This window comes from Oratosquilla oratoria, chromosome 16, assembly GCF_046742065.1.
Source record: "Oratosquilla oratoria isolate Oo_2021 chromosome 16, ASM4674206v1, whole genome shotgun sequence".
NCBI lineage: Eukaryota > Metazoa > Arthropoda > Malacostraca > Stomatopoda > Squillidae > Oratosquilla > Oratosquilla oratoria.
In genome coordinates this window covers 57,215,972-57,233,539 of record NC_134792.1, presented here as the reverse complement: position 1 = coordinate 57,233,539, position 17,568 = coordinate 57,215,972, and the positions used below count along the sequence as shown (strand labels likewise).

General features: G+C 39.9%; 1 protein-coding gene across 5 annotated transcripts in view; it reads left to right on the top strand.

The window, feature by feature from the left end:
• The window catches only part of LOC143034036 (uncharacterized), a 114,197-nt gene that overhangs the window by 78,852 nt on the left and 17,777 nt on the right, over positions 1 to 17,568 (top strand). For 3 of the 5 annotated variants that reach the window (XM_076199902.1, XM_076199900.1, XM_076199899.1), the window contains 11 exons: positions 1 to 58; positions 298 to 407; positions 511 to 572; positions 2,098 to 2,242; positions 4,204 to 4,299; positions 9,287 to 9,307; positions 12,132 to 12,229; positions 12,533 to 12,847; positions 13,752 to 13,989; positions 14,375 to 14,476; positions 14,830 to 14,883. The exon at positions 1 to 58 is cut by the window's left edge and continues 45 nt beyond it. In XM_076199902.1, coding sequence (XP_076056017.1) covers positions 1 to 58; positions 298 to 407; positions 511 to 572; positions 2,098 to 2,242; positions 4,204 to 4,299; positions 9,287 to 9,307; positions 12,132 to 12,229; positions 12,533 to 12,847; positions 13,752 to 13,989; positions 14,375 to 14,476; positions 14,830 to 14,883 — 1,299 coding nt within the window. The remainder of the gene's footprint in view (positions 59 to 297; positions 408 to 510; positions 573 to 2,097; positions 2,243 to 4,203; positions 4,300 to 9,286; positions 9,308 to 12,131; positions 12,230 to 12,532; positions 12,848 to 13,751; positions 13,990 to 14,374; positions 14,477 to 14,829; positions 14,884 to 17,568) is intronic. The other 2 variants (XM_076199901.1, XM_076199903.1) reach the window with 2 other exon arrangements.

The following is a 17,568-nucleotide window of genomic DNA, read 5'->3' as shown; positions in this document are numbered from 1 at the left end:
GTGGTGTACGACGTATACAAGGGTCACATGCTGGTAAATGGGACATACATCTCATCAGGTAAGTAATAATCAGTTATTTTATTAGTAATTATTCTTTTTTTATGTGTTGTATATATAGCCACATGTGTAACATAATGTTGCATAGCACTGTAATGTGTAATTATGTTATATATCTTCGTAAATGTCTGAGGTTGCTGTAATGGATGTTGATAGTTAAGGGTTAACCCGACAAAGCTGTTTATTTATTTATTTTTTTATTATTGTAGTACCACATAATGCATTTTTTCCACCTTGCAGTCCTGAAGGGAAAAAGATCCGAACAAAACTAGAGTTGGCAAGATGCTTAGATGAAATTGGGTCAGATATAGACATGGACAAGTTTGATTTCTCCGCAAAGCCAATGAGAGGTAAATGGGTCTTGTCAATTCATAATTTGGAAGATTGAATTTTTTTGTAGATTTTGTATTTATTAAGATAAATATTTGTTAATTGTAATCTCTAATTTTTCAGAATTATATGAAGCCCAGCTTGCAGAAAAAGAAGCCAAGGATAGTACAGTCACAGCAAAAGAGGTACTACTACAAATACCATTAGTATAATATTTATGTGTCAAGTTTCAGTTTTTTCTTTAATTGGAATCAACATAGTAATATTCTTTGACGGTACTTTTAAGAGACTCTCCTCTCGTGCCCTTTCCACTCCCTCCCCCTTCCCCCTCCAACTCCTTCTCACCCTCACCCTTCCCCTCACCCTTCCCCTCCCCTGTCACATTCCTCTCTCCTGTTCTTTCTCCTCATGTTTCGAACTTCCCCATCCTCTTTCTCTCGCCTTTCCTCACTCCCTTCACCTCATCTTCCCTCTCCCATCACTTCTCCCCTCCCCTGTACCTTCCACTCTCCCTTCCATTCTCCCTACCCTTCTCTCTTCCCCTCTCTTCCCCTCTCCTCTCTTCCCCTCTCCTCTCCTCTCTTCCCCTCTCCTCTCCTCTCTTCCCCTCTCCCTACCCTTCTCCCCTCTTTTTCCCTTCTTTTTCCCTTCTTTTTTCCCTTCTCTCTTCCCTTCTCCCTTCCCATCTCAATTTCCCACTTCCATCTCCTCTGTATTCCCCTCTCCCTTCTCTTTCCCCTCCCTTTTCTCTCACCTTCCCCCTTCCTCTCCCCTTTCCCCTCCCACCCTTCCTCTTCTCTTCCCGTTTCCCCCGGTTCCTCTTCCCTCCCCCATCCTATTCCTTATCCGATCCAACATCCACTCCCAGCCCCTCCCCCATCCCCACCCTTTTCCCTTTTCTATCTCTACGTCTCTCTCAGTCTCTTTCCTTCTCTTCCTCTTTCTCTTCATCTCTTTCTCTTCCTTTGTCTTTCCTTCTCCCTTTCTCTTTCCCTCTCCCTCCCTCTTTCCCTCTCCCTCCCTCTTTCCCTCTCACTCCCTCTCTCCTTCTCTGCATTTCCCTCTTTTTTCCCCCTCTCCTTTTTTTTCCCTCTCCCTCTTTCCCCCCGCTCTCTCTCTCTCTCTTCCTCTTTCCCCCACTCTCTCTCTCTCTCCTACCTCTATCTCTCTCCCCCTCTCTCTCTCTCTCCCTCTCTCTCTCTCCTACCTCTATCTCTCTCTCTTTCTCTCCCCCTCCTCTCTCTTTCTCTCCCCCTCCTCTCTCTCTCTTTCTCTCCCCCTCCTCTTTCTCTCTTTCTCTCCCCCTCCTCTCTCTCTTTCTCTCCCCATCTCTCTCCCTCCCTCCCTCCCCTCCTCTCTCTCTCCCCTCCTCTCTCTCTCCCCCTCCTCTCTCTCTCCCCCTCCTCTCTCTCTCCCCCTCCTCTCTCTCTCTCTCTCCCCCTCCTCTCTCTTTCTCTCTCTCTCTCCCCCTCCTCTCTCTCTCTCTCTCTCTCTCTCTCTCTCTCTCTCTCTCTCTCTCTCTCTCTCTCTCTCTCTCTCTCTCTCTCTCTCTCTCTCTCTCTCCCCTCCCTCTCTCTCCCCTCCCTCTCTCTCCCTCTCTCTCTCTCCCCCTCTCTCTCTCCTCTCTCTTTCTCTTTGTCTCTCTCTTTTCTTTTTTCTTTCTCTTTCTCTTTCTCTTACAGAGTATATTATACTTTACTCTTTCAACAGCCTCCTAAGGAAGAACCAGCTAAATCAAAGGATGAAGAACCACCCTTGGTTGATAAAAAGGAAGAAGAGCCTACAGTAACTCAACCAAGTACAAGTACAAGTACAACTGCAACAAGTATATCTACTTCAACAGCCCAAATAATAGGTAATTTACAAAACATATTTTTCCATATTGTAAGGTATTGATGCAGCCCAAAAGGATTTCTCCGTCTTCTATTATACAGTCAAGAGTTTTTGTGAGAGTAGTAGAACATGTGTTAGAATTAGAAATAGAGTGAGTGGTTTGAGATAAAGGAAGGACTTAGCCAGTGATGTGTCGTGTCGCCACGGCTGTTCAATATGTACATGGGTGGGGTGGTGCAAGGGGTAAATGCAAGGATAATGGGCAGGGGATTGGATATGGTTAAAGAAAATGGAGAAAAGGTGGAGGTAAAACAGTTGTTTGCTGATGACACTGCACAATTGGCAGGATCAGAGGGGAGATCAAGAAAGTTAGTGATGGAGTTTGGGAAGGTGTGTAAGAGGGGAAAGTTGAAGATGAATGTGAGTAAAAGTAAGATGATGAGATGTACAAGGGAGAGAATGGTAGCAATTTGGAAGTATTAAAGGAGAGAGGCTGGAGGAAGTGGATAGTTTTAGATACTTGGCATTACATGTGGCCAGAAGGGCAGGAGTGGAGGTGGAGGTAGAATGTAGATTGAGAGAAGCAAGTAAATGCCTTGGGGTATTAAAAAGTGTAATGAGAAATAGACATTTGGGAATGGATACTAGGAGGAGATTGTATGAAGGAGTGATTGTGCCAACAGCACTGTATGGGGCAGAAACATGGAACATAAGAGAGGAGTTTAAATGTGTTTGAGATGAGGTACCTGAAATGTATGATAGGGATTACTAGGCTGTAAGCGTGAGAAATGAGGAGGTGAGGAGGAGAATGGGGGTGGAAAGGGAGTTGGGAGATAGGGTTGATGAAAGAGTATTAGGATGGTTTGGACACATGGAAAGAATGAGTGAAGAAAGACTAGTAAAAGAGGTGTGGAAGGCAGAAGTGGAAGGAATGAACATAAGGAGATGACCAAGGATAAGATGAATTGATAGGGTAAAAGGGGCATTGGGAAAGAGTGGAATGTCTGTTGAGGAAGGATGAGAGAAGACAGAAGATAGGGGTGAATGGAGAATAGTTGTGTGTGGATGATGCTGTGATGCATGAGAGGGAGTGGGTGGAGGATGGGGGTTGTGAGGGAGTACATACATATACATACATATACCAAGGCTTTTTCCCCCTTCCAAGGGGGGTAGCCAAAAAGAAAAAGGGAGTATGTGTGAAAAATAACTTAATGCAGCCTGAAGGGATTTCTCCTCGTCTTCTCTTTTTCTGCCTTGCTGTGGTTGTACTGTATCTTGAGACGCTGCTTCTGACCCAGGGGAGTGGAAAAGATGCAGGGATGACCCATTATCCAAAAGGAGCCAAGATAAGAGGGAGTGAGGGAGGGGTGGTAAATGGGAGTGGATTTTAAGCCTTTGTTTTTTGGCTACCTTTCTTGTAAAGGGCAAAAAGTCTTTGGTGTATGTATCTGTATATGAATGTATGTATTATTTCTCTAGTTTTGGGTCAAAGGTGTAATTATCAAGCAAGGAGGAGAGATTACAAAAAATAGGTATGAATGGAGAATGGTTGTAAATGGATGAAGAAATTATATAGACCAAAGGGATTTTTTCTAGTCTGTTCATATGTTTCTAGAAATGTTGGGGAAGGGATAGGATTAGCCATGTAATGAAGCAGTAAGGGTAGATCAGCTTCAAGTATCAGCCACTTCTGCGGAGGTGCTGTGTTTTGTTGGACTTCTACTTGAGCAGTGTAGTAATGGATAAGGATGATGCGTCATCCATGAAGAGCTAAAATGGGGCAGACAATAAATTGGTCTTTGGATGGGTTTAGGGTCAGTGCATGTTTTGACTTGTCCACTCTCCTTATAAACTGGAAAAGTCCCTTTTTTGTGTGCATGTATATATCTATTGGTTTACAAACATGAAAGTGATCAGGGAATAAAGTCATTTCACTTTATAGTAATTTAAAAGTTGTATAATTTGCAACAATTTCTTTGACAGGTTCATTACTGAGTGTAGCTTCAAACCTGGTACCTTCATCTTCTCCTGTATCTATTTCGGGGCGCCAGAAGCAGTTAGTGAAAAAAGAACAAATATGTAAGTATGCTAGTGATATTAAGTTTTGGATAGATAAAGGAGAAATTGAAAGATAATTTTAAGTATGACAGAACATGAAAGTCTTGTTTTGGTTTGGTTTTGCGAGTACAGACTTCTGAAGAAACATAGTGATGTCATTGTCAGTAGTGAAGCCTTGTTACATTCAAAACTATGTGACTATCAACATATCTAGTCTTTGTCAGATTCAGCTATTCATTTAATCACTTTCTTCACACTCTTAGTGAATGTAAAAAGTATCTATAGACATTCCAGGGTAGTTCTTGCTATTCTATGGAATATTGCCCCAATTGGGTTGATATCTAAGGGAATTCGAAGTATAGAACTTCAAAAACTCATCTGGAGTGCTTGTTTTGTGATTTGTATGTGTATAATGTTTTATTATAGATGTGGAGTGCTAGGGCCATGTTATTTCTAGCATTTGAGTAGTATGTTGCTGGAGGTTGTTCTTTATCACATTTAGGAGGCTTGGTTTGTGCATTATGGTGTCTATCATCCATTGTCTTATGCTGCTCCATATGAACAATTCTGGTTTTTGAGTGTATTGTTTACATGAAGTCTTTGTTCTCTTTATTGTTGGGTACTGTGTTGTGGATACGTAGGTAAGTGAAGTTCTTATGAATTATTTTTACACACTGATGACTTTGAGGGGAAGCAGACATCCTGTTTTGTTTCAGCTATAGCAGTAGCCTATCGAGTTAAATTTATATGTTTTTGGCTGCTGTTTTGTACATACATATACCAAAGGCTTTTTCCCCTTACACTGGGGGTAGCCAAAAAGAAAAAGGCATAGAAACCACTCCCACCCATTCCATTTCCTATATATTCCACTCCCCTCCACTGTTTTGCTGTTTTGTAGTTGGGCGAATGTTAAGTCATCTGCATAGGCAAGTGCTTCTTTGGGTTGGGTGTGGGAAGGTCACTTGTGACGTTGAATTGAGAAAGTGATCCACTGGAGATGGGTGGGGGTGGGGGTGGGGTGGGGTGGGGGGTGTCTTGGCCTGCTACCTCCCTTTTAAGGTGAAGGAAAGCCTCTCAGTGTATAAATAGCTAGTTCCACTGGGGACACTCCTCTGGTCTCTAAGAGATAGTTATTCTTTGATGCTCTGCACTCTCTGATGGCTAGGGGATTTGTTATCCATTTGTTGTGTATATCAGCTTCTATGACCATTGTTGACAGGATGTGTCTGGGGTCTGTGCCAAAAGCTTTATTTGTATTGTGTCAAAACCATGTTCTATGCCTGGTACCATCATCATTGTTCTATCAGGTGGCATTTTTTCATTGAAGCCTTCTTATATTTGTTAGATTAGATTTATGACCATTGTATTGTTGGAATGGCTCTCTTTTAATCCATGATGAATTGGAGAGGTGGGTATGTGTGTTTTGATTTGTAAGATCTAACTTTACATCAGTTTAGATATGATACAGAGAAGAGAGATAAGCCTGTAGGGTGCTGTGTCATTAGTGGTTTGTGTGTTCAGGATGGGGATTAAGTTGACTTTCCCAGATTTTTGGGTTACCATATTTTGACTAGTAGTGGTTGAAAATGTCAGACAGGGCATCCATCTATAAATGCCTAGGTACACACATGACCTAAGCCTTGTGAATACATGGCCCATGGTTTGAATCCTATTTGGGTTGATCATTTATTCAAACTATCAAAATGAGTTTGAAGACTTGTCAGGTGACATTCCTGGATTTGATAAAATAGAATACACACATTCTTGGCAGCTCATAATGAAATTGAAGAGGGAATATGACTCCTTTAAAGATCTGTAGCAGCTGAATGGTATCAACATGGCCTCTTGAACACACAACCCAAAGTTCAAATTCCAGTAGGATTGGTCATTAACTCAAACTGTTAAAACAACTTGTCACATTATATCCCTGGAAATTGTAAAGTAGAATACACACTTGTTTGGCAGTTCAAGATGATGTTGGGGAAAGACTCTGACTCCTTTTATCATTGGTAATGGTTGAGTTGTACCAACATGACCTTGTGAATATACTGCCTGTGATTCAAATCTGAGTAGGGTTGTTCATTTATTCATACTTTCAAAATGAGTCCAAATACACACACTTAAGTACATATGAAAAGGTCCTTTCTCTCTTATAAGGGGATCACTGAGTCAAAGCATATACCCACCTTTCATCCATCTAAAACCCATTTACTCTCCCAAATATCTTTTGGATGAAGAGTCATCCGTATCTCCCACCCACTGCTTTGGTCAGAGGTAGTATAGCAAGAGGCACTGCACCTTCACAGTAGGGCTCAACAGCCAAAGCTGGTTTACCCCCACTGCTTCATTATATCATAACCCTAGTAAAGAAATTGCCTAAGTCATTTTTCGTCAATTTCTGGATTAATTTTTTTGTCTAAATAAACATTTCATTGCTCTTTGTGGTACAATTCCCAATTATTTATTTAGTGTCTGAGTAGATTAAAACTATGTTTGGAGGAACATTACATACATTTATAATTTTTTTTTTTTTTTTCCTCTCTCTCTCCTGAAAAGTTGGACAAATGACTTAGGCACTTTCTTTATGAGGGTGACGATATGTATATGTGTTTATTGCCTAAGTGGGACCATGTTCCTTCTGCCCATTTCCAAACCTGTCAACACCCTCACTCTGACTGTAATTTTTTCCGCTTTTCCACACAAGGAGAGCCAACAACAAGTGATTGTTCTCCTCGTCCTTCCACTTCCCTCTCTCCTTCTCCTTCTTTTGCTATAAGATGGTGCACAGAAATTATCCCACATGTATGCAACACAGACAGCAGTCCAATATGAGTAGGTCTTCCTAGATAAATCTATGGGAAGACTCAAGAACTCTTGCCAGCCACACTAGGGGCTATGGGTTTCCAATGAAACTCAAAGCAGCCATGATAAAGTTATTACTATTGATCTCCAATACCATCCCTGTTTATAAACACATTTAACAGCCAAGGCAACATAACACAGTCTTGATGCAGCCCCACCTTGACCTCAAAACACTTGTTCTCACCATTACCAATTCTAACACAAGTAATACTTCTCTCATTAAAACTCTTGATTGTCCTTAACAATTTTCCTCCCATCCTATGTTTCTGCAGGTGTTGTAAATACAGTGGGGTCTTTGTCCCACATCATCCTTAGCATGTATCATTTTGACTTTATAGTGGCACCAAATGCACAGTTTCATTTGTCATTTTGGGAATTATTCTCAGTGTTATTGTTTTTTATTAGTTTCACTTTTGTCATCTTTCTGTACTATAATTATGTTCTCCCTTTCATTATTCTTTGGCCTAGTTATGTTTCTTGAAATATATGTTTGACTTTAGGGTGTTTTAAGATGAGGAAAATGACATAGGCTAAAGTAACTCCAACTTAAGGAAAATCACCTTATGTTGGTCCATAGGAACAGATCACTGACGTAGCTCAGGACCCCCTATATATGGGATTGAGGGAAAACTACTAAGGGCAATCAAGAGTTTTTACAAGAGCAATAGAGCTTGTGTTAGGATTGGGAATGGTTTGAGGTGAAGGTAGAGCTACATCAGAACTGTGTCATGTCACCATGGCTGTCCAGTGTTTACATGGATGGGGTAGTATGGGAGGTGAATGCAAGGGTGACACACAGAGGATTGGAAATGATTAGAGATAGTGGAGGGAAGTGGGAAGTGAGCCAGTTGTTGTTTGCAGATGACACTGCTTGTGGCAAGATCAGAGGAGGGTCTAAGGTAGTGATGAATTTGGGGAGGTATGTAATAGGAGGAAGTTATGGGTAAAAGCAAGGTGATGAAATGTAGAAGGGGAGAGGGTGGCAGTAAGTTGAAAGTAAGTTATAGAGGAGAGAGACTAGAGGAAGTGGATAGTTTTAAGTATTTGGGGTCACATGTAGCAGGAAATGGAGGAGTCAGAGTGGAGGTGAACTGCAGAGTGAGGGGAATAAAAGGTGTCATGAGAAATAGGTATCTGGGAATGGTTGCCAAGAAAAGATTATATGAACGGAGGAATGATTGTCAAAAAATGATTATACAAAAGGGTGATTGTGCCTACAACACTGTATGAGGCAGAGACTTGGAATTTAAGAGAGGCAGAAAGGAGAAGTTTAAATGTGTGTCTGAGAAGTATGGTAGGGTTTACAATGATGGACAGAGTTAGAAATGAAGAGGTGAGGAGGAAAGTGGGGTTAGAAAGAGAGCTGGCAGATAGGGTTGATGAAAGACTACTGGGATGGTTTGGGTACATGGAAAGAATGAGTAAAGAAAGATTAGCAAAGAGAGTATTCAAAGTAGACATGGATGGAGTGAACTTGGGTGGGACAACCAAAAATAAGATGGATAGGAAAGGTGAAAGGGAGAATGTCTGTTGAGCATGGAAGGGAGAAAGCAGGAGACAGGTGTGAGTGGAGGTTGGTTGTGTATGGGTGATATTTTGACACAACCCAAAGTGATTTATCTCTGTGTCATAGAATGAATTGTGTATGGATGATATTTTGATGCAGTCCAAAGGAATTTTTATCGGTCGTCTTTCACGTGAGGGGACGAGGAGTGAAGATCATTGAGTAAATGAAGTGGCCCTGCTATGGATGCACTGTGTCTTGCTACAGTGCCTCAGACCCGGGCAGTGGATAGGAGACAGGGGATGACCCTTCATCCAAGAGGAGCTAAGATGAGAAAGGAACAAATGGGTGTTGAATGAGAGTGGAATGGGTGGGAATGGGCACATGACTTTACTGGCTACCCCCTTTATAAGGGGAAAGAGCCCCTTGGTGTATAATTAGATATAGAATTATTATTGCATATTTTTATTAACATACACAGATATTTATTTCTTGCTTCACTTTTATAGTGTTAAATTTCATATTGGATTGATAACCATATGTACTGGTAGTTACGTGTGTGAATTAGCAGATATTTTTGAGGTTATACGAGCTGTTACATACATGTTACTGTATATTAATCTGAACAATTTTATATTTAAGGGGACAAGCACTTTGGCTATGGTAAAGTATTATTTGCTTGTTTTACTTTTTTAAAAAATTTCAATGTTAGAGCAAAAAAGTTTGTAGTTTGAATATTTTCTATTTATACAACAGTATACTGTTGCTATTATTATTATTGCTATCATTAATATCAGCACTGTTGTTATTGCAATTATTGTTTATTCATTTATTTATTGTATGTATTTATTTCTATTATTATCATTATTATTTTTTTAACTACTTTTGGGTGTGTGTGTGTGTGTGTATGTGTATATATATATATATGTGTGTTTTTTATGTGGGTATGGGTTTTGACTCGGTCACTTCCTTTGAAATGGAGAAAAAGTTTTTAGCATGTTTATATTATTGTTGTTATTAGTTTCTGTTATTGTTGTTATGATCACCATTATTATTGATTCTGAGTATGAAATGTGAGATGCTTAAGGAAACAGAGAATTTCAAATATCTGGGTTCATATACGGTGGTTAATGTTCTCATAAAATGATCTTTCAGGAAGCCTTTCTTGCATTCAATTGGGCTCCTTGTAAGTCCTCCTTTGTATTCTTCTTTGAAATACCTTGGTGAAAGCTTTTGTCAGTTCCAGATAAAGTCCACCAAACTATATATTTTGTAGTACATCAGCTGCTCTTAAAATAAAAAAGTTGAGAGTTCATACACAAGATCTTATTTTCTGAAACTGAATTAGTCATTTGCCAAGACCTTTGTTTCCTTTAAATCCAACTTTCTTCCACAATTCTCTCTCATGATTAGGCTATTACTGTGGTCAATGACTTTAGCCCATGTTTTAGAGGCTTTATTCCATTTCCTCCTGTATTCATTGGAACCACTATTTTTTGTTTTTTTTTCTTAGAATATGTATAACCTCTGTAATATGAATAAAATTCTTGCATGCAGCATCAGATCCCTGATGTACGATGATGCATCATAATACTCTCACTCTGAACTAATAAACAGAAAATGTGATCAAGCCAGTTTAGAGAATTTGTTTTAGAGGCTTTATTCCATTTCCTCCTGTATTCATGGGAACCACTATTTTTTGCTTTTTTTCCTTAGAATATGTATAACCTCTGTAATATGAATAAAATTCTTGCATGCAGCATCAGATCCCTGATGTACGATGATGCATCATAATACTCTCACTCTGAACTAATAAACAGAAAATGTGATCAAGCCAGTTTAGAGAATTTGGGGGTCATTCAGATACAACTACAAAATAAATATAATCAGGATGCCAACGCTGGCATCCTTGTATATCCACATGCCCTTTGTGACACCTACATAGACGTCATCATATGGAGGAGGTTAATGGCAATTGTTAACTTGAATTTCATGGACTAGAAACCTGCAGCCCCACAGTAGTAGGCAACTGTCTTTGGGCCCTCCCATAAATCTGGAAAAAATAAAGAAAAGAAGAGAAAATTGGAAAGTTGTATGTGTTGCAGGAGAGTGGGATTCAAAGGATTACAAAGGCGGAGCATGCCGACAGGAGACCTTTTGGTCCATATCTAGGTCGGATGCGAAGTAGGAAGTAGTAATAGGAGGGAAGTGGTCACTGGTTGTCAACTATCCATATGTGAAAAGGTGGAAGAAATACAATTGAATTTGATAGAGTGAGATCTTGGGCCCTTTCCAGAGGTTCATTGCCAACCCCTAATAGCTGTACCTCCTGATGGAGGTGATGGGGTTGACAGGTTTTGGAAATGATCAGCAGAGAGACGAGTCTGCTGTCCATCTTAAGCGGCCCATACACGATCAATTATATTGCGCAATTTCATTGTCAATACTCTGAATTGACAATTAAATTGACCGTGTATGGGCGATATATCGCCCATACACGGTCAATTTAATTGCCAATTCAGAGTATTGACAATGAAATTGCGCAATATGATTGATGGTGTATGGGCCGCTTTACAGTACCATCAGTACCAGGTACCTGTTATTGGTCTCCCTGGACACACCTCCTTCTAGTGAGCACACAGTCATTCCATGAATCTTGTCTACCAGTTGATCTTTGCACTCTCTTGGGTATCCAGTTGAAAATCTTTGTCCCTAAGGCTCTTTGTACTCACATTTTGGGTCTTCAGCAGTGTATTTACTTTTTTTTTTTTGAGATTACGTTTTTTATATTGTTCAACATAACTTGTCTAGTTACTCCATTCTCCATTTTGTAGTTACTTTTCTTGGTGAATACCAATTTGTTCATGATTTCAGCCTGATATTGTAATTCATCACATATTTCCCACATATTTTTAACTTGGAGATTCCTTTGCTATGTCTCACAAGTATATAGAGAAGTTTAAGTTCATCTTTACATTTGTTATTTATATACTTTTAATTCCGACCAGTCTGTTTCCTCAAACAATTTCCTCAGTCCTGTAAAGCTTGCATTTGCAAAGTTGAATAGAATCTACCTTGTCTGTATGACTCATCTCTTAGTTTGTTGTGTTTGTGGTTGTAATTATGCTTGCATAATCATGCCTGTATGTTCTTCTCTAATTACTCATGTAATTTAATGGTGTTGGTAGACCAGCTGTGAAGGTTTTGTGTCTTGCTGCATTGCTTCTGACCCAGGCAGTGGGCAGGGGGAATGGATGGCCCCTCATCCACATAAAGCTAAGATGAAAATGAAAATGAAAGGATGTGGAATGGGTGGATGATGAATGCATGCCACAGCTGGCTACCTCACTTATAAGGGGAAAGAGGTCTTGTGACACATGGGTAGATTTTTTGTTATATTGTTTTAGATGAAGACATTTAGATGTACATTTTCATATAGTAGTGTGCATTCTAATTGATTAGATTGAATAATTTTTTGTATCTTCAGTGGCACCAAATGAGTTTGTGGTTATGGCAGAACACAATGATCACAAGTGTCCAGTAGCTGATTGTGGCAAAGGTTTCCGTAAAGAAAACCTTCTACAGGTGAGTAATGTAATGAAACTCAAATAAAAAGATGTTGCAAACATTTGTAAAGAAAGCTTTCAGTTTTATATATATATATATATATATATATATATATATATATATATATATACATTTTTATCAACCACAATGCATTTTAATTCTAAGCCATCAACATCGGACAAGCCATGGAGGCGCATGCAGAAATTGAAATGTGGTAAAAAAGATATATATATATATATATATATATATATATATATATATATATATATATATATATATATTTCTAAGTAAGGTATTAATAGAAAGTTGTTTCTTCAATAGATGCATATGAAGCACTACCATCCAGAGATGCTAAAGAAGGGTAGCAGCTTTGTGCCAAATGTAGCAGACCTTGCTTATGCCAGAACAGTTGGAGACCACCTTGATCTTGGCCTTTCATCTTCAACAGCCTCATCCACCTCGGAGAAGACTCCAAAGGCTGATTTGCCAAAGAAGGCGTCCTCACGGTTAGCAGCTCTAAGTAGTCCTGAAGGCAAAAGCAAAGTGTTTGAGAAGAAGAGCATAGCACCTTTGTCACCAGCTAAACCACTAAAGGAGGTAAAGAAGAAAGAAACAGTAAAACAGGAGGCACATCAGGTATGGTGGCTTTGGAGTGAAGGAGGAGGTAAATTAATATCATGAAAGCAAGTGACTTTTGAGGAATGGAAAGTGTCATGAGAAATTAGCATCCATGGATGAATGCAAAGAGAAGACTGTATGGGGCTGAAACTTGAAATTCAAGGGAGGTAGAGAAGGGGAATTTAAATGTGTTTGAGATAAAGTGTTTAAGAAGTATGGTAGGAGCTTTGAGGATGGATAGAGTGAGAAATGAGTAGGTGAGGCAGAGGATGAGGATGGAAAGAGAGGCAAATAGGGTAGATGAGAGAATACTAAGATGGTTTGGGCATATGGAAGGTGGGTCTTGAGTATAAGGGGAATGTCTGTAGAGCAGGGAAGGGAGAGGGCAAGAGATAGGTGTGAGTGGAGAGTGGTTCAAATGGATAATGAATTGGTGCACCTCAGATTTTCTTCTTGTCTGGCTTACATTGTTGAGTGGATAATGGGGTAGGGTCACCATGTGATGAAACATGAAACCAAGGGCTTTTTCCCCCTTACAGGAAAGGTAGCCAAAGTCAAAGGCATAAATCCACTCCCACCCATTTCATCCCCTCATACTCCACTCCCATTTACCACCACTCCATCCCTCCTGTAATGAAGCAGTGGGAATAATCCAGCTTTGGCTCTTGGGCCCTGCTAGGGAGGTGCTCTGCTTTGGTGCATGGCTTCTGACCTGATCACTGGGCAAAGGAGAAGAATGACTTTTCATTGACAAGGAGCTAAGATGGAAGGGAAAACAAATGGGTGTTAGATGGGTATGGGATAGATCAAGGTTGGGTCCATGCATTGACTGGTCACCCAAGTTATAAGGGGGAAAGTGCCTTTCGATGCATGTGTGCAGTGTGTTTGTGTGTTACATGATGATGTAAATTCTTTTTTTAAGACTCCAACTGTAAATGAAGAAGTGCCCGAGGAAGTGAAGGAAGAAGTGGAAGAACCTGGAGAAGAACCAGAAGAAGAGGTGTCAAGTGTTGTAGGAGAGGTTGCCATGGAAGAAGACCCAGAATATGCACCTGTGGATACCACTGTTCCTCCTCCACCACAACCTCATCCTGGTAAAAAGGAAAAGAGAGAAAGGAGGAAGAGCAGGGTTGAAACAAAGACAAGGAAAAGGAAATCTTGTATGTTTTATTTGTTTGTGTTTGTGTAGCTATTTGTAAGACCGAAATACATCATATGTTTTCTGGCTAGTAGTTGATGATATTTGGTCATACGATAACATTTCAGTAACAAAGGCATTCAACCCATCTCATTTAATTCCTTTCACACTGAAAGGTACCTAATGATGCCTACCATCACAATTTATTTTAGCCTAGTTGTACCCATACATCTGCAGAGAGATTGAGGAAATAAATGTTCAGGATGCTAAACGTGCCAAGGTTGACAGTAGATTGATAAGTATTAAGTTGTTAATGGGCGAGGAGTAGGGTTACCATATAGTGAAGTGGTGGAGGGAGGGGTAAAGTGTGATTTGCTGTGAGGCTGACGATTGCTTTGCTTCTGCAGTACCATCAGAGAGCATGAGTGAAGATGATGGAGGGGAAGTGAAGGCAGCTCCAAAGTACATATACAGTAAACGAAAGGCAACAGGACTGAAGATAAGTTTAGGTAATGTTTTTGTTCAGTTTTTTTGTTTATTGCTAAGCACAGATATGCTATCTCAAACATACTTTTTTTTTTTTCCCTCCCAAGTTCTTGACATACATTTTATTCTTTTTTCTCAGTAGATAGAGTACCATGTATATTCCTTTCCTTTCTTAATTAGATGATTAATTTTTTGTATAATCTAGCTCTCAGTCTTATCTTTATTATTTTCACATCATGTATAACCTCTTTTTATTTTCTTCAACTGCCAAATCAAGCCCTGTTTTACAGTGGCAAAATCTAGCTTAACCCAGGGTTTATTTTATCTTCTTTATTTTGGTTCTTGGATGCTGTTGAAACTGTTACAATGCTTGCAGAAGCCCTTCATGTAGAGAGTGGGATGTCACAGAAAAAGATTGATGAAAAGCCAGGTAAATAAGTGGTCAGGTTATTACTGCTTGGGGTGACGAGCGGTCACATTAATACAGCTTTGAGTGATGTTTCCCAGAGTGCCCTGAACAGTAACAAGATTAATTCTGAATGTTTTTAACAAAGAAATTTGCATGGTGATTCTGTCGTAGAATTAACTTGTGCTTATTCCCTTTGGGTGATGTTAATCTAGTCATGTGATCGTGGATAATAAATTGCAAGGAATTTCTGTTACTCATTCATCACAGTGGTTTTATTTAAACTTGCTGGTTGAGTGGGTTAGGGCATCGTTACTTGTGGCGAAGGTCGAGGGGATGGCGGTTCGAATCCTGCCACCGGCGAAGTTGAACCAAGGGCATGGTTCATTAAATTCCACTCTACAAATTCCTCTGAAAGGGGCACCATCTTAGCCTCCCATTGGGGGGGGGGGGGTATGCAATGTTAAACCCTATCATCATCATCATTTAAGTTAATACAGTAAATCCAAGGACCAATGATGGGTATCTGCATGTGTTGGTTCCACAAGATGGACAGCAAACCTACCCATTTTCAGAACCGATCAACCAAGATCTCTCTCTGTCAACTTAAACTGTATTTCTTACACTTCTCACTTTTCACACAAGGAGAGCTGACAACTGGTAACTGCTCCCCTCGCCCTGCCATGTGCATATAATACAGACAATAGTCCAATTTTTATATATATATATATATATATATATATATATACTTTTTGATCAAGAAAAATCTAGGGGAGAGCAGAAGGACCATAACCAGCTATTACGGAGGTCATCCTGCATGCATATATATATATATATATATATATATATATATATATATATATATATATATATATATATATATATATATATATATATATTTTTTTTTTTTTTTTTTTTTCCCCAGAAATATTTGTTATTCAGGAATATATAACAAGTTTGGAAATTGCCATGTAATTCTTTTAGATGAAATCCTTGCATTTATTATTCACTGTCCTGAACTTTTATGTATTTGTCTGAAAAGGCTTCTAAGCTTGTTTGTTCTTGTGAATGTATACACATGCACATGTACACTTTGTCCTTTTATTTAGTGAATGGCCTCTGCTGTCTAACATCAACTGTTCTATGTGTTCCTTGGTCTTTATACATACAAACATATACCAAAGGCTTTTTTCCCCCCTTACAAAGGAGTTAGCCAGAGTCAAAAAGTATGTGTTTCTTGGTCTTTATATATACAAACATATACCAAAGGCTTTGTCCCCCTTACAAGTAAGGTAGCCAGAGTCAAATAGCATAATTCCACTCCCACCCATTTCATCCCCACCCATTCCATTCCCATTCGCCACCCCTCCCTCACACTCATCTTGGCTCCTCCTGGATGACAGGTCATCCCTGCATCTCACGCATTGCCCTGGGTCAGAAGCAATGCAGCAAGACATAGGACATCCACATTAAGGCTGCTTCATTTAATTGGCAAACCTCCATATCCCCTCATGTAAAAACGATAAGATGAAGAAATTCCTTGGGGCTGCATCAGAATATCATTCACACGTAACCACTCCCTACCCCCCCCCCGCCCCGCCACCACCACACTCCTTTCCATGCATCACAATATCATCCATACACCATAACCATCCATGGTCTATATATTTTAGCTTTATTATGCATAAATTTTTCCCATCTTGGGAAATGTTTTATGCACAACCACTTCCCTTCCAAATCATTCATGTAATAGTAGGATTTCCCTAAAAGTTCTCTACTGCCACATTTTAATAATACATACATACATGCATGTATGTGCTTAGATAAACCACTGTTGTACAAACAGATCAAATCAGTACTAATCTCAAGTCTGTTGTTTTCAGGTATGTTTTTATATTTATACCATGTAAATTGGAACAAGGATGGATACTTGTATGTGGTGGTCCCGCAAGGTGGAGAGCAAAGTTACTCATTTTCGAAACCCGTATGCCCCCTCACTTCCATCAGGAGGTGGGGGCCGGCACTTGGTTCTCGGACTACACCCAAGCTCTCTGTCTATCAACTTCAACTGTATTTTCTTACACATTTTCACATGTAGGGACCAAACAACCGACAATCTCCTCTCCCTCCCACTTTGAGACAGTGACATAGAACCAGTCCCACAAGGATACCACACAGATAGCAGTCCAGAGGTTCTTCTGTAGAGATCAGTGGGAAGTTCCGAGGACTGCCGCAACCCACTGTGGGGCTGCAGGTTTTCTACTGAGTGAAACTCGAGTGGTTGTGTGGATGATATTTTGACGTAGCCCAAAGTGATTTCTCCCCCATTTTCTCATAATTTCCTAATGAAGGGACTGAAAGGGAGGGGTCATTGTTAAGTGAAGCGGCCTTGCTGTAGATGTGCTGTGTCTTGCTGCATTGCTTCTGACTCGGACAGTGGGCAGGAAATGGTGATGATCTTTTATCCATGAAGAACTAAGATAAGAGGGAAACATGGGTGGTGAATGTAAGTGAAATGGGTGGGAGTGGGTGTGTGCCTTGGACTTAGCTACCTCTCACGTAAGGAGGAAGAAGTCCTTGGTATGTGGATAGAAACTCAAGGCAACAATGGATTGATTTGATCAACTCGTATAATGAGATAGTAACTGTTGCCTTTAGTTTTTACTGGATAGATACTTGCAGCCCCACAGTACCCAGCAACATTACTCG